The sequence below is a fragment of the Buteo buteo genome, chromosome 4 (assembly GCF_964188355.1).
Source record: "Buteo buteo chromosome 4, bButBut1.hap1.1, whole genome shotgun sequence".
Classification (NCBI taxonomy): Eukaryota; Metazoa; Chordata; class Aves; order Accipitriformes; family Accipitridae; genus Buteo; species Buteo buteo.
The window spans coordinates 56,389,068-56,409,264 of record NC_134174.1 but is presented as its reverse complement, the minus strand read 5'-3'; the positions used below and the strand labels follow the sequence as shown (position 1 = coordinate 56,409,264).

At 36.2% G+C, this 20,197-nt stretch overlaps 1 protein-coding gene across 1 annotated transcript in view; it reads left to right on the top strand.

The window, feature by feature from the left end:
- Positions 1-20,197, top strand: part of CFAP43 (cilia and flagella associated protein 43) — a 50,663-nt gene that overhangs the window by 5,245 nt on the left and 25,221 nt on the right. The window contains exons 4-14 of the mRNA XM_075026332.1: positions 1,784-1,951; positions 3,361-3,511; positions 8,233-8,383; positions 10,404-10,466; positions 11,595-11,674; positions 12,405-12,536; positions 13,692-13,808; positions 14,933-15,013; positions 15,832-15,980; positions 16,999-17,102; positions 18,155-18,295. Of these exons, the coding sequence (XP_074882433.1) occupies positions 1,784-1,951; positions 3,361-3,511; positions 8,233-8,383; positions 10,404-10,466; positions 11,595-11,674; positions 12,405-12,536; positions 13,692-13,808; positions 14,933-15,013; positions 15,832-15,980; positions 16,999-17,102; positions 18,155-18,295 (1,337 nt within the window). The remainder of the gene's footprint in view (positions 1-1,783; positions 1,952-3,360; positions 3,512-8,232; positions 8,384-10,403; positions 10,467-11,594; positions 11,675-12,404; positions 12,537-13,691; positions 13,809-14,932; positions 15,014-15,831; positions 15,981-16,998; positions 17,103-18,154; positions 18,296-20,197) is intronic.

The window sequence follows — 20,197 nt, the reverse complement described above, 5'->3', positions numbered from 1 at the left end:
GCACTTAAAAACCATCTTGAAAGACTTCTCTAGATTATTCTTAAAAATGGAAATAATCTAGAAATGTTTAACTGCTTTAAAGTAGTGGCAGTTTCCAAGGCCAAACAATTTAAACCTATTTGAGTCAGCATGAATACAGCTATCAGCTGCTAATTTTCATAGAAGAACCATCCTAGGTTCCCATCAGAAATAATTTAGTAACAAAATAAAATTACCTTACAATATTAAACTTAGAATTTATAATAACTTGAACAGAGGTGTGTGAATTTACTGAGATCAGGACCTTCATTTTTTGCAATTGGATTATATTGTGCATTCATTGTAGAAATGTGTGTGTACAGATGAAAGAAATCTCAATGTTTAGCATTCTTAATGTGTCATTACAATATGATGATCGCACAGTTCCTGTATTTTAAGCAAATAGTTTGGAATCAGAGGTATAAGAGATGTTTTGAAAGTTATGTCAGTCTCAAAATATAGAAAGCTTATGGATAACTAAAAGCTGCCTTTCATCTGAGATATTTTTTCCCTAGATCTTTATTCTTTTCTATTCAAAGGAGAGGCTTAATGCTCAGATACATGTACCATATAGTTTCAGATCTTAATAAATTATCTACTATAAAAGAGCGTTGGCACTATCTGTTAGGTACGAGATGAGAACATGCTGACAGGTCTTTAGAGAGCGCGCTACACTGATATCTTTTAAAGTCAGAATTGCAGCTTATAGCTTTCTGTAATTTTAATGAGTGTTACTGTGTGTGTGAATACTTCTCATTTTTTGCATATGCTGTCAATATTAACCAGTGTCTTGCATCCTGATCTGTTTTGTGAGTGAATTATTACAGGCCACAACAACAAGATTATACTAAATCCATTTACAGCAGTGTATGCATTTTAGGTTTTTTTCCTCTCAGCAGTAATGACAAATACTAATTTAGATTAAGTCAGATATATTGCCTAAGAAATTAAGGATCAGTTTTAACCATTTTCTTCAAATGGTGTTAATCAGTTCTTAGACAGCACCTAAAAATGCAAATACAGTCAAGAATTAATCTGGGTAGTGGAGAAATATGGAAATTAGATGGTGAGAACATAAAATAGGTTACACTAGACAAAAGAAAAGTCAGTGGAAAGCAGATTCCCAGGCTTGTGTCAGCTATACATTACAGCCCCACACAAATTCTGCCCTGTTTCATGCTCAAGTTAGTTAATGCAGCCATAGCTTCTATGTCTGCATTCACAACACAATTACTGTATTACCTAAGTAATTCATCCATAGATAATCACAGGCTGACTGTGTTTTATTTCCTAATTATAATACCTTCCAACTGCAAGCCTGCAAGCATTATAATAATTATTTTATGGATTGGAAAAGCAAGGGTGAGCTCTGGGGTGCTGAAGAGTTAATTGTTTGGGCCCATTCAAGTGATCACTGATGGAAATGATGAGAAAAAATCCATGTCTCTTGACTCTTTTCCATGACTCCTGCCTTTTCACAAAAGGAAGTGCATAATAATGCTTCTAAAATGTCAGTTTTCAAAATTATTTTACTGTTCAATCTTTTTGTAGCAGTAATAACTTGATGTGTGGCTAATTAACCACCTCCTTTTCATTCTCAAGAGGACCTAACATGTTTGACAGCAGAAATTTTTTGTCAGTGACTAAGTATTTGTTTTCCAAACTTGATCTTGAATGTCAGTCATAATCACATCCAGATATATTTTGCTTGAATGTTTTTGACTTATTGAATGCATTTGATTTTCTTTTACTCTCCTTAATGAAGGAACTGGCAAGAAAATATCCTCCTGTGCAGTGAGACTCAGCCAGGGGTAACAGCAACCTCTTTAACTTTTAATCCTATGAATTGGCAACAGCTGTGTTTTGTTAATGAGAGCTCCCTTACTATCTGGCATATTGAAAGGAATAATGATGAGCATCACCTTAAGCAAAAGTAAGTGGAACACCCTTCAGGTTAACAGAAAAATCTAGAGGTATAGTTTAATAACTAAGACTAACAGCCTACATCTGTTTGCAGAGAATTTAATCCAATTTAGTTCACCTAGCAATTGCAATCAGTAATTACTAAATCACAAGCAGTGTGAACCTATCTAGTCAATCAAGTTAATTGAATTTATTATTTCATTTCTTAGTATTCACATGTCCAGATTATGCACATCATGAAGCTAATACTAATCAGCTGCTTTGGCAGCCTCTATCAAAACCTGCATGACTGAATTAAGGTGGTGCCTGGACTGCTTTCCTGCAAGTGGCTATGTTGAGCATTGCTTTTGTAGCTATGAAACCACCAAATTTTGATCAAGTTGCTTCCTAGTAAGCATAGTTAAACAATATGTTGTTGTAATCACAAATTGTACCAAAAGCAGTATCAGTTTTCTTTGTGATTTCCAGCTTGTGTGGCCAATTTACAGATCCAGAGGGGGTGGCTCTGTCACTGCGATTCACTGAGCACAGCAAACCTAGAATTTATTTATGCTAAAATGTTTTTTTGAGGCTGGTATAAAAGTAGTATGTATCATTCAAGTTGGAGTCCTTGAAATATAACACCTATGCTGTTTCAGCAGCAGCTACTCTACAATTCCCAAGTGTATTTAATCTTGTTAACTGTGAATATAACCAACATAATGCCACTGACAGTTATACTAGTGAAAGTGTAGACAAGGCCTTAATTTGCCATCTGAAAAGAATACTGAAGGGTTTTTTGCCTTTTGTCATTATAGAGTACACATGTGAAAATACATATATACTCCTTTTTCCTCACTTTTCATTCCATTCAGTAGAGGTTAAACATCCACTGAGAATTGTTTATTTTACATAATTTTTTTCCAAGTCATAAATCAACATAGTTTGTAAACTATAGAATCCTCAACTCCTGCATTAACAGCCACTCACACACCGATTACCAGAGTGCAACAAGCAAATACTACTACTAATTTTCCATCATCGTTAAGCCTTCTCCAGATAAACATTAAACATGAATCCTCACAGCATATGAAAGTTAGGTGTGTGTCTTTATTAATCCTGGTTAATAAGGAAACAGTAACATAGAAGAGTTGTTTATACAAGGCAACAAGAGAAGACTCTGAGCTAGAACATGGCAATCTGTTTCTGCCAGTTAGGAACATTCCTCTTTTGTAGCAGAATTACTGTTACTTTTCAGTGAAATGGTATGTGCCATGTAGAAAGATTGTCTACGAAAACCCTCCATTACTCTTGCGGAAGTAAAGCCCATTAACTGAGTTGGTGTCTCAAAGTTTTGAAAAAATGCTTCTCAGTTTTGTATCAGCATTTACTATTCATAGTATTTCTTCTCCTCAGACAGTGTCTTTTCCTTTTTCACAGCCCTGTGAAACTCCCTGATGGACAAGGCTCTGTGAGTCCTCGTAAGGATTTGTTTTTCCCAGTTTCTCATGGTGAAGATCCATATCATGGCCCTGATTTGCCCGTTTCAGCCATTGCTGGACTGGTAGGAGATGAAGCAGAAACATTCATGGTAGTTACTGATTTGTTTCCTTTTTACTGTTTCAAGTCATTATACTTTTTATGCAAATAGGTGTTAATAAATTAATAATTTTACTGTCTGTTAAACAGGTACAACCCAGTAAACAGATCTGTTGTCTCAACAATATATTTGAAATCCATTTTGACAGTAGACTTAGAAGGCATGCTGCTACTGCACAGTGCAGTACAATGTAGAGATTTCTAATACAGGTCCCAGCATAGTAATATATCTGTGCAGTGGAGGTACTAATCTGTATCCCAGAAGTAGTATAAGCATGTCAGCATTTAACTATGCCCAAGCTAATATGACTTGCTGAAACCTTGAAAAACTATTCCCATGCTAAACTGATAGTAACCTGCAGGTATCCTTACTTCACTTTGGGATTTGTCTTCTTTTTGACTCTGAAAATGTCTCAAGCTATAGAAACATTGAAGGCTTTATTCCAGACAGCAACTCCTGCTTCTGAAATACATTCCCATAATACTGTCAGTGTTGGACCTGCCCATTTGTCTCACTTGTATTTGATCATTTACTTGTTAGCCTCCCTTGAGATGCCTCTTTTGAGAGGCTTCAAAAGTCTTCTCATTTTGTTTGAAATTTACTTTGACCTGACTACCAACTAGAAGTATCTGCCAGTGTGAAAACATTTAACTTGCAAATCTGGGATTCTCTTCTAAGATTAAGACCATTGATTTCAATTTGGTGGCTTGTGATATATATGAGACAAAAAAACTACCATGCAGAAGATGATACTGTCATTATACTATGTCTTTTCAATGGACAAATGTGAGTTCTGTAATATCAGGTTAGTATACCACAGGTTTCTGCGATAAACTTTTATTATAAAGCAGAATAAAAAATAAAAATAGGGAATGATGTTTTCCTGACCTCATACTCTTTTCATGGCTTCATGCATTCAGATTCGCAGAGGTTTTTCAACTGTGTAACTGCTGATGCCCTTGGTCTCTAGGACAATCAATAACAACAAACAAACATCCTCTACTGATTCTGATTATATATGAACTGCTTATATTTCAGATCATTTAGAACATGGAAAATGAAGATAATATATGCTTGTCAGGGGCATTGCCTTTTTCTTCTGCCTTACTGCCTCTTATATTATGTGCAGATGATGAACTGCAAAACCCACTTTGTTCTTTAGTCTGCGAAGTGAATTATGAGAGGTATTGGGGAAAAAAATAACTGCCATATTAGGTCTGTGAGGCTTAATAGAATTTGTCTGTCTTTGAATGGATGCTATTCCGTTCAGGAATGGTAGGTTCTTATGCTTGAACTTGGAGAACTACATCATGAACTTTCCCACACGGAAAAGTTTGTGCTTTCAACCATACTAGATATCACTATAGGGTCTTTGCATTCCCAACTGCCTTCAGAAAAAACTAGGTTTCTCTTTAGCACCTTCAAGGTGATTGTGTTCTCCTTATACATAGAAATATTCCTGGAGTAAGAGTAGATTGTTCTACTAGTCTTTGACAAAGATTTTCTTTTCTTTCAAATTACATGGTAAATATTTTGACAGTTATTTACTCTCCAGATTCCCTAGATGGGTGTATTTTGGTTGTGAATACTGACAAGGTAGTGAACATCAGATTATTTTGAAATGAAAGTATTTTGCAGAAATACAAGCTGTTGTTGTTCCTTTTGTTGTGGTGGTGGTATGTTGTTTCCTGTGTACTAAAATGTGAGGTGCTACACTCGCAGTTTAGCACTGGGAGGCACTGAATCAATTTCTGGCATATTTTCACCTTGCTCCAGACTATGGTAGCCAAGTAATTTTTTGCAGGACTTGCATTTATTGTGCCTTACAGCATTAATTCTCCCCTCCACGCATGGGGATTGCACATATGCTCCTTCTCTAACCTAGCAGAAAAACTGAGCCACTAGTAGATCATCTTATAATTGCATGCTTATGTCTTGTCAGGTTAAGCACCCCCTTCTAGCACCCCAACATGGAACATACCATTTTGGCAAAGCAATTCCTGCACAAGGTGATCAGAATATACTTGCTAGAGAAGATACTTCTTTGAAATATTGTTTTATCAAGACCCTTATTTTGGAAAGTGTCTAAGGCATCAACTTTGGGAGAGATTGAAATGACTGAACTTGCCGAGTTCCTCAGATAACCAGATCTCTTCAGACTACAGTTGCTGTAGTGGACCAGGCTGTCCAAAATAGAGGTGCAATAACTACCATTCTTCACTGTCTTTATAAATCGACAGACTGCTGTGGCAGATGTATCCATGGTTACTTTCACTGGTGATTTGTGTACCATTACAAATGTCCATGAGCAGTTATCTGACTCTGGCCTAAAATCCATGCCTCAACATTTGTAAATACCTTGGAGTTACTTTCCTCTCTACTATCATCAATGCTTTTTCAATTAGTAAGAGACAACCTGCTTCTCCTGTGGTGATTAATGACGTGTGTTCAGTTGAATGCAGTGGGAATAGTATCATGGCTTGCTGAAGCTCTCCCTTTCTCTGCAGAATTCAACAGAAGGATTTTTGTTCTTTATCACTAAGTCTGAGATCAGTGTTTTTCACATTGATGGAAGCACCCAAAGTGGAGAACCATTTATTTAGACTATTATTTAAAGGACTTGTCCTCAGCCTGTAGTCCGTGGTCCTTGGAGGCTGTAGCCCACTTCTAAGGAATGTGTGAGTGGCAAGTAAGAAAAGCATCGCCATTGTGGGTGCACTTGTTTGCTGCTTTGAAATGTGTTAGGGTTCCATACTCAAGAACAAGCTACTGAGGCTGGGTATGTACCAAAGTAACCACAATGGGGCAGCAGAGTGAAAGGAATTGAAATGTTTTACAGCTTTCAATCCTTTTCTTTCTTGCGTTAAATTAATTTAGTTTCTTTTCAATATTTCTTACTGTTGGGACCTGAGTTTTCTGAATATGTTTTACCATGACAAGCCCACTTGACTCCACTTCATCCCCAGTACCAATTTTATTCCATTGTCTTTTTATAAAGCTTTTCATGACAAGGATCCATCATGGATTTTTTTTTTTCCCTGAAGAGGTGCCACTCAAATGGGAAAGAAGTTCAAAAAAAGACAGCATTATTATTAGTATGCACCACTGTATCAATGCACAGTTCAAGAAGCAACCTGGTTTGGGATTTACATAATCTTATCCTAGGATTAGCATATTTTATCTAGTTTATGTGTAAAGACAGTCATGACAGCAGGTACAAAGGAACATTATAGAAGTTGTCTTTACACAGGAAGCTTCTGGTTCACAGTAGTTCAGTTACAACCTTCCCAAAGATTTGTGATGTTCAAGCCTCATAAAATCAATGAAAATGCCTATATTAAATGTTTCTCTGGGTGATGTAAAGCCCCATTTGTTATAGATTTATTACTGTTAGTCCTATTTGATTTATAAAGTAAATATTAATATACTTTATTTCTGTAACATTTCCCCCCTGAGAAATTAAAAATGCTTTGTAAGCATAAATAGAGAGTAAGTTACTTACCCAGAATCATATAGCAAGTCCTTGGCATATTTTACTAATGAAATCTAGGTACTTATGAATCGCTGTCCTATGTTTTCATCACAAGTCCATCTGTATTTCCTCTTTTTATAGAACCTTTAGTGAGGCAGCAGGTGTTTTATAGAATTATAGACTCTTCTTTTTTTTCATCCATCATATTGTTTAGTGTTCCTCATCAATTCTGTTGACATGCATGGTTCTTTGAGTCTTTTCTTTAAAATGTCGTCCCAAGGTTTTCTTGTGTTTTTTTCCCCTTACCCCCTCCCCAGATTCTCTTCAATGTGGTACTTTCTGTCATGGTATTTATATGACCCCAGTTACTGCTGTATCTGAACAGGTCACTGTCTTTAATAGTATTTGGTGGAGAAGTTCTGTTCTTCCTCTTTTATGGATGATGGATTTATGAGATTTATTTTAGTGAAATTAAATTCAAGGCACATGGGAATTCTGTGGCAGGGATATTTCTAGAACTAATTTGCAGATGACATAAAGGTTGACAGAGCTGTTTTACAGAGCAATTTCGATTATATGATAAGATAAACTATTCAAACAAAATGTGTTTTAGTACTGCCAAGTATGCAAGACCACATGTGCAAGTTATGTCTACAAAGCGGAAGACTATTCTGAAAAGCAGTTTGAAAAGCATTTGTCAGGGTGAGGTCATAGTGGGTAACAGTTTCAGTTTGGGCTTCCAGTGCTATTCTGACGTAAAAAAAAAAATAATTCTAGGGGCTCAATATGTTTGGTTTTGTCATAATTTTATCATTAAAAAATTGGGATATGACCTGGTTATGGTGGGTCACTATCTTTGTAAGGCTAGGCAAGATACTGGAGGGATTTCCAAGCTAGAGGACAAAATAACAGATGCAAGTGCTGGAGAATAAATCCAGACAAATTCACATTTAAAAATACATGATTTTTCAATGAAAATATAATTCATCATTTAAACAAGCTTCTAGGGAGAGAGGCAAGTTCTCCACCGCTATCTCCAGACATAAACTTTTCTGGAAAATGTTCTTGTTTCTCAAGTTACTAGCCTCAGTGAAGGAATGACTGAATAAAATAAGGCAGATGTGATACAAGTGGTCATACCCTATGACATAATGATTTTTTTTTTGCCTTAAAATTTTTGTAACTGCTTGTATAGATATTTGTCAATTGTTGATTGAACTTGTTTATTTTTGTGCTGAAGCCTAGAAATTATATTAAGCCTTCAGTGCATCCTACTGCCCACTGCTGGACTGCAACCTCAGAAATTTACGTGGGCTGTAAAGAAGGATATGTTTTGGCAATTGATGCTGAGACATGCAGTGTTTCTGTTCTTCAACAAAAACCTCTGCCTGGTAAGAAACAGCAATGTTGTGTGTTTTATTGAAGTAGGGAGGAAAGTGGATAGGTGAAAGGTTTTTTTGCTTTCATCTGTTCCCTTATTGTGTATCTTACACAATAGAAATTGTAAAGCTATATTGTAGAACCATATTTCTTTTATTGGTATGATAAACATTTGAGAATATCTTTTGAACTTCTGTGTGGGTTTCTTTAGCACCCAATAACTGGCTTTCATTTTTCTTTGGCAAAAAAGAGAAAAAGCTCTAAATACATCAAAACTGATAAAATTAATAATACTGCCAGAAGCCCAGATCTTATTAACCAGCCCTACTAGATTAATATTAAACTATTAATATACCAGCTATACACAGTCTTTATACTATTAGTTAAGTACCAATAATGTATTTTATTTTGCATGAAATATTGGATTGTCCTCATTTGGTATGTTAGATAATTTTAGAACAGATCTTGGAAGACTCATGATGAGTCTTCAAACAACAAAACTGAATTTAATGTAATGTTGCTTAATAGAATTCCTTAAAATAAGCTCTTACATAAACTATTTTCTAATGAAAACACATCTGTAAAGACTATCAGCCTTTACTGCAGAAAGTATGAAGCACAGAGAGTGAACAGAAGATGTCTTTGACTTCAAACAAAGAAATCTGCTTTTAGTTTATTCTAGAGTGGGAGGACCTCAGATTGATTGCAACTTCCCAAGGCAATTTGTCTGCCCTGTATATATTCCCACCTCTCTTTTTTTCATGGGGACCTTTAGCAGGCTAGTGACTGACTAAAGTTTCCTGGCAACAGCAGCCCATTCCATGCCTTCTTTTTTCTGGGAGTCCCAAGGTCTATCCTCTGCTACCTGCCTCATGCTACCCTTCTGTGCCCATTCAGAGGGCTCCCAAGAGGGAGGACAGTGAGACACAGCCAGCATAAAGTGTTCTGGCAATGGCAACCTGTACCCTCTTGTCTTTGCACGGCTGGAAGGCGTCATTCCTACTGTGCACATGAAGTTCGCTGGTTCAGTCAGGTCTAAGAGGAGTACTGGAATATGCTTCTCCCTAGCACTAGAACTGGGCAATAGCATGTCGTAGACCAGTATAGAACTGTTTTTCTAATAAACACTGCATCAGTGTTAACAGACAGGCTGGTGATAATCTGGTTTTCTTCTTTTGCCATGTAATACATTATTTTTTAAGCTGCAGCAAGTATCCCTGACTTTCCCAAAGTACTCTTATCTGTGTTCAGTTGATAGTTAACACAGAAATGGAAAGCTGCTCTTAAAAAAAAAAAACCAACAAACCAGCATTATTTCTCTGTTTTTGAAATTATCAGAGTGTTAAGTTTACCAAATCAAGTGTTGGAAGTCATCAACAAATTAAAAGATGAGGTGTGACAAGAAATATTTTTGCCAGTTCGGTAGAAGGCAACAGAATATTTACCATTTGGGCTTTTCCTTGGCCTGTATAATCTTCTTTGAGCCCTGTACTAAAACTATGTAACAAAGTTGTCCGTGTTCATATTGTACTGAAGCTTCTGCTTAACTTAAAACTTACTGCAATCTGTATCTATTTAGCAGAATGCATAAGTGCGTGTCCAACTTCAAGCACATGCTAAATTCCTGTTATGGTCTTGCAAAGAGAATCATAAGCAGCCACAACATTTCACTTGGGCATTTTTTTCAGGCTGTCTGAAATTTCCTTCAGAAGTACATCAAATAAAAAAAAATCATGGTTAGAAATAACAATTCCAGAACTTAGCACTAGAAGATAGATAAATCTGCATCTGTACCACTCTCCATGCAAAGCATGCTATCTCCCTTTTACAACTGTAAGCTGAATCACAGAAAGATTGTGCCTGCTCAGTTGCATAAATGACAGAAATGGTGGATATTGGGGAGGAGTGCACATTTTTAATTCAGTATACTGAACCTGGCCTTTTGGTCAGTAGACTGGAATACGACTGACTTTTATTGCAATATTAACATATAAACAATGTTGACATCATAAATTGTTTTCTTTTGTGCAGAATACATGCGTAAAATATCGGATGTGGTGTCATATGTTCGTAGAGAAGTACAGAAAAAGAAAGGTATTTCCATGTTCAAATCAAGCTAAAAGATTTTTAGGCAGCACCAGTGATGTCTGGGGGTAATAATATGTGAGTACAGCTGGGAGCCGCTGGTTAGAAAAACTCAGCTCACACTGGCCTCTGTAAGACACATTGATGGCAATCTTTTATATGTTTACATGACAAATGATTAATAGCTTTTGTGCTAATAGACAGCCAAATTAATAGCCTCAGGAGAAACAGTGGCAGTGAAATAATTTCTGTTCATTCTAATTTAAATTGGAATAAGTGATGCTTGAATAGGTTCCCTAGTGCTTAGTTTTAGCAACTTCTTTTAGAACTGCAATCACTTGTAATTTAGGTGAGTTAGGATTTATGGGTTTGTTTCACACACTTTGTTTTGGGCTCCACAGTACAAAAAAGATTCACATAATAGACGAAGTTCAGCACATGGCCACAAATATTATTGCAGAGTCTAAGTACATGACCTACAAAGATGGGCTAAGAGAACTATCTTTGTTCAGCCTGGAGAAGAGGAAGTGGGGGATTTTACTGTTGCTTCAGCTACCTAATGAAAGGTTACAGAGAAGATGGAACCAGACTGGCAAAGCACACAGTTTGCATCAACAGAAATTCTGGGTAGATACTAGGAAAAAAAATACTTTCACAGTGAAGTTAGTCAGACATTGGGACAAGTTGCCCAGAGAAGCTATGGAATTTCCATTCTTGGATATATTCAGACCTCAGCTGGATATGACTCTGGACATGATCTAGCTTTGAAGTTCATTATGAGTTTGAAGTTGGCTCTGTGCTGAGCCAACTGAGGTTGGATCAGAGGACTTCTAGGGTCCCTTCCAACCTAAATGACTATGATTCTGTTATTGACAAACTTTAATGTGGCTATTTAGCAGCCTTTACAAAATCGAATGATTTCTCAAATTGATTTCTCGTTCATCAGACCACAGTAGTACTGTCACTTCAAATTATGTATACCAACCTTATTCTTCATTATCACAGCAAAAAGTCCAAAGAACATACAGTCCATGGAGCCTTTTTACTCACAAATAGTGTATCATCCCAGATTTGAAGTTGAGACATGTTGTTGCAATAAATTAAATTTGATATTTTATGTTGGTTTTGTGCTCTCAGGTGGCAAACCAAAGGATCTGCAAAAACCAGTTTTATTTGCCATGGCATTTTGTAACGAGGGACTGTATGCAGCTGGAAGTGTAAGGCATCCTTTATCGTTTTAACTTACTCTTATTGTGCGAAAATTGAAGAACATTCAAATGGAGTATATTTGCGGAGTTCACTGCAAATACAGGAGTTAGAAAAAAGTGGAGGGCTGCAGAACTGTAAAGGTCCTATCTGGTGTTGTATATATTTTCTTTGTTGGGACAAAAAATCGGGAGGGAGCAGGGTGGGAAGAGATTCCATTTTTGTAGTCAAAGAAGCAATAAAAGAGGACATTCCTATTTTTAACAAAAGACAAAGAGTATTCTAGAGGAAGAGGAAAGAAGTATGGACAAAAAAATAGGAAAGGAGAGAAAATGGCCAAGAGGACTGCCAGATTGTTTTGTACAAAATCTAACTCAATATTTAACCCAAATTGACAGTGTCGTTGTACGTTACTGCTTAAGAGCAGGACAAATTCTTACTATGTCTCAAAAAAACCAATATGAAATCTTAAGTATTAACTGATGAGAGAATCTGTTGTTATCAGACATGCTCTATTACAAGACTTATATTAAAGAACACCTTCATTTTTCAATAGATTTATTATCCAGGGTAAGAGTCCTCTGGATTTAAACACACTAAAGGCAAATGAGACCCTTAGTGATGGGATGCAGTTAAACACTGTTACTTTAGAGATTTTCAGTGGTTCTTGCAGTTTAGTTTGCCAGAGTGGGCTAAGATAAATGAACTAGACCTCATGTGGATTTGTACTTTTCTGCACAGGAGGGCATTTTATTCTTTTATCACGTCAAAGGTCTGCAGTATGAGATGAAAATCTGTGCTGATATCTTACAACCCATATTGAGCCTCATATTCTCTCCTGATTACACCATACTTCTGCTTGTGACTGACCAGGTATAGCATTTGAGATAATAGTACTACGTAATAGGATGTTCCTGCGATTCTATGTGTGTTTGCTGATACTATTAGTATGAAATGTCTGTAATGTAATCATACAAGTCAACAAATTGTATCAGAGGTGAATTTAGTCCATCTTGTGTTTTTAATGAAAGATTTGAAAGACTTTTAATGAAGCACAGAACAATTGCCTCCTATAGATGGTGGATTATAAATAAAGTACTTAATGCTGAGATTTCCCAACAGAAATATTTGTGTGTGTACAGTGGAGTACATGTACAGGGTCCAGGTGTGTCCAGGTCACATGGGACTTACTGAGCATGAGCTCTAAGCTTGATGTGTGCCTGCACAGTAAGAAAAGTGTAGCTTGGGTACATCAGACCTACTGTGGCTATCCAGTAGGGTTGTTCTGTATATGTACCTGGATTTGTCTGGCAAGTCCAAGATCCTTCTTTGACCAGCCTGATTTCCAGAAATCTTACACAAGGGTTGCAAATCCTTGAATTCCACCTGGTCTTCCAGACCGTTAATCATTTAAATTGGCATTTTTAAAGCTCTTAAAATGTTTGTTTTTCTTTTGGGGGGGGGGGGTGGGCAGGGGGAGAGAGAGAGTCAGGAGGTTCTGTGTTCATGGCAGCAATGCAATGGTAACTTTGGTCACACTGTCTCTCTGATTTTATTCTCGTGTTGTAAAATGAGTAGAGAAGTTCTAAAATCTTTACCAATATTAGTTATGAATTGTTTCTAAGAGGCTTTGAGATCTTTAGATATAACCATCTCTTAAAGCTTAAAATTTATGATTTGTGTTTTATGTTGGTTTAGAATATTTTTTGATTCCTGAAGTAACATGAAATAGGGTGGGTTTTAATTATTTTATTAAAGCAATTTTGAGAAACAAAACTTCTTGAAAATGTGACTAACTGGACCACTCTAAAATGAACTAACCTGATTTTCAGCTTGTGTAAATTGCTATAATCCACTAAATTCAGCTGAATTCTACTGGGCAATTTTTACGTCAGTTTAGAGTCAAATATAAAACTTTAAAGGGTGAAGCTCAGAAAGATGTCTATTTTTTTTCTTTTTGAAGTCTTTGAAAGCTTTTAATGAAAGGTTTCATAGCCCAGTGATGGATTATTTCTCTTTATTTGTCAGGGGGCAGTCTATACTTATAAACCTGCCCAGAGTGGAGAAGTTGTCAAACTCCTGGATGCATGCAGCAGTTGTTTTCTGGCAGCTGATTTTCTTACTCCAGGGAACAAGTACTGTGTGGTAAGAAATGGTATTCTTTCTTATATAGAACAGTGGCACTTTTCAGGTAACCAATACGTTGCCAAGGCACAAAATCAAAAGCCTTGCAGAGATTGGGTCTGTTCTGATATTTGTTACAGCTGTGTAACTTCTCATTAAGGAAGTAAATGGCATTAATTCAGGTATGGCCTATAAAAGGGTCAGAATTTGCCCTAGAATGCAAGGTGGATAATTCACAGACTGCTAAAATGTCATTGTATTTCTGCTGTTGGTTTGTGTGACTCACTATTGTTCAGGAACATAGCTGAGCAGGTGGATTCAATTAATAGAATAGATGTTGGAACAAGAAGTTCCTACTGATCTTTTCAGCCTTCAGCACAAATTGGAACAGCCTGAGAGATGCCTCTGTCCTGGGTGCAGGGACAAAGAAGGCCTTACTCATGGATCTGTCCATTCTGAGAAATTCCTTGCTTTCCTCCTATGTCTTTGACTCTTGCAAGACATGTATTTTAGCCAGCAAGTCTGATTCATCTCCAGGCCATGAATTCTACAAGTAGCCAGCCTAGGAACCCTGGGGTCTTAAACAATTAGGTTTGCTGAATCTGTTTGTTTGTTGGTAGCATGGGAATGACAAATTTTACCTGACTGAATGAGTAACGTGAGGGTTGATTGATCTCTAGCCATACTTTACTGTGGAATTACAAAATTGCCTGGGTATAAGAAGAACTCAAGCGCCATTATGATATGCATCATTTTTCTTTCATGTGAGAAAACAAAACCTCTCCTTAAGCCCTTTTCCATGCAAAGAAAATTATAAGCAGGTATTTCTATTGCTGGCTGAATGGTGGGAGTGCTAATATAGATCAAGCTTACATGTTTTGCCCTAGATTGTCTCATTCTGCTTAAAGACCATTCCTGTAGTTGCAGCAATTCACAAAAATTATTAAATGTTTCCCTTAGGCAGGTGTACCTTGCAGCAACTGGACTTAAAGGAAAAGCAACGTAATTGCAAGCAAAACTTAGTAACCCTTGATCTGCTATGCTCAGATGTTAGTTGAATTTATATTCTATAGCAGATCACTAGTCAATTCCAGACTGTTTGGTTATTCCACCCTCTTTTGACTATGTTTTTCTCTGTTCAACAGTCTGTAACAATTTCAGGTGAAGTACAAGTTTGGCTCCTGGAAGATGGAACTTGCCTCAGCAAGCTAAACATTGATATTGAGGTACACGTAACCAGGAGCTTGTATAGTGCCTGATACTTAAAATTTTCTTTCATATTTTTCAATTCATAGCATAATATCCCACAGACTGGGATCAACCATTGCTGAGGAGAGCTCAGTAGTGCCTTTGAACAACCCATGAAAGAGATTTAAAATAGCTTATCTTTCAGAATGTTTCATTGAACTAATCATGTGTTTAACTTGGCCATAAAGCAGAAGAGACATTTCAGCTTAATGTCCTAGTGATGTGTCTTTAAGCACATATTTGTAAATAACTAAATTTTTATAATATTACTTTATTAATTTTTTTATGAGTGTCAGAACTGAAAGAAAATTTTCAAGTATATAAAAACTAAATGCTTTGACTGATCTGAAAAACAGGTTTTAAGGAGTGAGTTGATTGATAGAAGTATTTCAAACTGTTAATGCTTTGTCTTGATTTAAGATGCATTCAAACCCTGAAGTCTGACACAGTAAGAAAAAAAATTCCCTTTCTATAACAGCTGCACACATAACAGTGCGCTCACTGTTTTATTTAGGTGGAACTTCTTTCACTTAAAATGTGGATAGTGGATGTGTTGAGTTTTTTTCTGAGGAGTGCAGAATTAGCTTTTGATATGGAGATACAGAGCATAGGTAAAATTCCTGTGATGTCTCTAAATTCCTTTCTCTGTTAAAAAAAAAGTTTTTTAGATAAACCACTTGGGGTTTCTTCTCCAAATTTTAGGGACTTTTAAATAGTAAAAGAAATTGCATACTAATGTATAGTGTAATGTATAAAAAGATATGGAACTGTTAAGTATCTTTTACTTCTCAACCAGGCAACTGCTATGGCTTGCTGCCCCTCCTCCAACAGTGTTGCTGTGGGGACCAAAGGAGGTCAGATCTATTTCCTTGATGTTACCAAAGTTGAAGCTCCACGAGTTGTTCACAGAATTTTTCTTTCCAAATTTCCAGTGCTGTCTTTGCAGTAAGTATGTAGTAACAAGGGCAGGAATATTGTCAATTTTTTGCTTGAGTAATGCTGTTAGTTGAACAAAAAAAGTTTTTATTCTAAACACAATGAAGTAAAATATTTTAACAGCTTCAATTTTTCCAACATATTCTGAATTGCTTGCAAGAGGAGTAGTAGCAGGTTTTATATGAGAGAAATATAATAAACCTGTATTTTAAGAAGGTTTAACTGGGCACTGAAGATACTGGTGTATAAGATCCTTTCTGAAAGATCACCATATGCAGTAGTTATGCACAATTCCATATATCTGAATTTAGAGGGTTATTTCTCACTGAATATAAATTTGAGGTTTTGTGAAGTTAAGTTTTAGCCTTTTGGTTATCCCTTCTTATATGGTGGATTTTTATTACTATTGTTAATTATTCATTTGCTTACAGTTCTGGGATTTACCAGTCCTCTTGTAGTTAACTCTAGTGATCTAAAAGGCTTTTTTTGTTTGTTTGGAGGTTTGGGGGTTTTTTTCAATTATTGAAAAATTTGAGAGTAGTTTACTTCTAATTTTTTAAAAATAGAATGTGTTTTGAACTGTTAAACTTTAAAATAAATCTACCTGTTATCTGGAGACTCAGATGTGATCTCTTTTCACAGTTACCTAAGGTAAAACATTAAAAATAGGTACAGAAGGCAGCTTATTCAAAGTCAAATCAATGCAAAGACATGTCTGTTCAAAATAATATCAAAATCTGTATAGTAGTTTTATTTTTTAAAAACTCAACTTCAAAGAAAGATTTAATAAAGTTGTTAACATGGACTGCTGTGGCGTGTCATTAGCTTTAGATTGACCACCCACTCAATTAGAAATTGCACTCATAGCACTGGGCTTGATATCAGGCTTTAACCCTGTAAACCTAGAAGCTGAAATTTCAGTTGCGTTTATGCTTTCAGTGAAGTCAGCAGAGTTATGGGAGTGGAATTATTTGACCCTTATTGACTGTATTGAACTGTTCTCTACTTGGATTTATATTTTACCTAGTTATGATCAGAGTGGCCAGTTCCTCATCGCTAGAGCTACAGAAGGACATATCTTTATTCTAGATGCCCGGCCTTCAAAATTATTCCAAGTTCTTGGATATGTAGGTAATATATGTAATAACATCAATTACATTGCGTTTTCACTATTAGCTGTATTTTAAGTATACTTGCTGGACAGACTAAGCCACTTTCCTTCATTCTACTTATTTTTTTGGAGGACTAAACATATTCTTCCCACCTATTTCCCAACCATATTTTGTCCTGGCCAATCTTTTTTTTGTCCTCTGTAATTTTAGTTAGCAAATGCACTAATATTACTTTTCTTCCAGGGCACACATAAGTAACAGGGAAGAGAATGGATTAGCTGACCAGCTGATCACAACTCCAGCTCAAAAGTAATCATGCTCGCAAAGAACTTAAGACCTTTGTGGCTCACCATATGAGAATTTAGACTAAAAAAACTGTAGGTCATGATAGCTGCGTGCAGTCTCCTGTTACAAATGTCCACCCCAGATATGTTTAACATGGGGACTTCTGGAACTGTCAGCTTTGCTGGTTGATACTGAAGAATAAAAAACAATGGACTTTTAATTCACAAAAAAATTCTTCTGACATTTGTAAATTTGTTTATGCAGTCTCTGACTTCCAGTAACATTATACTTGCAGATCACATCTGTGCATATAGATCTTCATCATATTTTTTATAAAGGACATTATTTTATCATTTTAATTGGTTTGACAAATATAGAATTACATCTCTGTAGATAATTTTCAGAATTTGCCTGATCATGTTCTCATTGTCTGTCTGGCTTCTTAGAGGAGGGCTTTTCTGTGCTTTATTTGGCAGTTATCAGCAGACAGCCTCAAAATAGCTGCAATTCAAGCTGCATGTAAACTCAGATTTGAATGTTTAATAATAACACTCTGGTGCTTAGCATTCTCAGCACCCGATGCCTCAAGCTGAAGTTGTGTGTGTGCAGCATTTTCTGAAACAAGGTTGTGGCTTGTCTGACATTTTAATGCAAGTTCAAAACTGTGTGGTTGAGCTGAGATTTGTTCTCAACAGGGATCTCCTTTTGTTTCATATGATATCTTGGTAAAAACAATGTTACCACGCTTCAGTAACAATTTGCACTGGTGTTCCCTAACTGCTTCAGTGTTGGCAGATGAAGTGCTGGATCTTTCTGTAGCTTCTGACTTCAAGAATGACTTAGTTGAAGTGGTGGTACTTCTTAAAGTAGCAGAGGTCCAGCGAGCAAGACTGGAAATTTTTTGTCTATCTTCAGCACTCACAACAGGTAAGAATTGAAATACACACTATGTGATGTTTTTCTAAGGCAAGAACGTATTATTTTCATCCCTTAACACAAAATATTAACAATTTTAATCTCTTTCTTCATCTCATCTGTACATTCTCTGAGGACACCATTTCTTATACAGCAGTCTGTAGACTTATAGTCAGTTGAATCATTTCAGCACAAAGACTGTGATATTCTAAGGGAAAGCCAAGGAAGGAAGGAGAGAAGTAATTCACTTGCAGAATCACAAAGCCACCACTTAACTACTACTACTAGTTGTTGTTATTGTTATTTTTATTACTACCGTGTGGGAAATGCCCCAAACCAGCCACAAAGAAGCCTTGGGATTGGCATCACCCATATGCAGACTAGCATATCAGGTGTTCAAAGTGGAATCTATCCCACCAGCCTCTTCAGAGAATTAGTATAGGTATATAACAGCTCATTGGGAAAAGGTTAAAAGTTGATATATCTCAAAAAATTATGATTCCCTGTCTTTGTTATAGCTTTTCTATGTAAATGCACCAAGGAAGAAGTGCACTGTATTTAAAAAATGTTAATTTGTATCCCAATAAGGAATGTTACAGAGAAACAATCTATGAAAAAAATGGCACGATGAGGAAAAGGGGACAATTAAGGAGACTTAAAAATGGCATACCTCCATTCATCTTCTGGAAATCTGTCCCTCTGTATCTGCAGTGTGCAGTGTACATATTGGGACATCACAGTTAGAATCTCTATTCATAATCTGGAAGTAAAATGAAGGGAACCGGTTAGTCTTTCACCAAATTGGATAGCCCACCTAAATTCTCAAACACTGTTCATGATTTGGTTTATATATGCTATCCTCATCTGTGAAACAACTCAGTGATTTGTTTGTGTCATTCAGGACACAGCTATAATATTATAGTATTTTGGAAGTAGTATAAGCAAGAAAAAATGGACCTGAGTGTCATGAGTGATCACAGAACTTTTAACTGTGTCTGATATTCTAGGAATATCTAAAACTGATATTCTAGGATTGCATTGATTTGGGGCACTGTCTGGAATCAGCTGGGAAGCTAATTCAGTTGTCATGAAAGAGCTTAAATGCATTCACTTAACTAAGGCACAGTGCAGGCTAATGTTGTGCTTCGTGTCCTCACCATGCAGCCAGCACAAAACAGGCTTGGTTGGCAGTGGCACCATGCACTTCCAGCTTTATGTCTCTTCTACCTAAGAATTGCTAAACTCAACTTAGTTTGAAGTTTCAGTGATGTCTTCTATCACTTTACAGCAAAAGGCAGCATGTGTTTATTATTAACATCATTCTATTTTTATATCATTTTACTCATAGTATACACAGTTAAATTACTAACAAAGCCTTTTCATGGAGAAAACTTCTGTAAAACTGTTAGTAAACCTAGTGTCAGATTTTCTAGTTATTTAATTTTTAAAAGGTCTTAAAATGTACAAACTTTTAAAAAATTAGTTTTCAATGAAGTTAGTATTTTCTTTAAATATTCACTAATCTTGGATGACTTCTTGTGCCTATTTTTAGACGTATAAAATGGGACTTGATTTTCAAAGTTGCTGAAGATCTATTGTTATTGCATCAGTCTTAGTTTTGGGTGTCTCTTTAAAGCTCAAATTAAGGAACCAAAAAGAATTAAATGCCCTTTTGAAGATGTGAACTTAGGTGTTTTAACCAATAGTGCCCTGGCTGTGTGTACTTCATGGCAGAGATGCCTAAACAAGTTCTAGATAAAGGCAATGATGACATGAACCACCATGCAAACTAATTAGCACTGCTTATGTAATAGCCAAGAAGCAGGGTAAATTAGTGTAGACAAATTGTCACATCATTATGATTAAACTGTTTCTAGTACTTCTTCAGAGCTAGTAGAGCTACCTCTCTGCTTC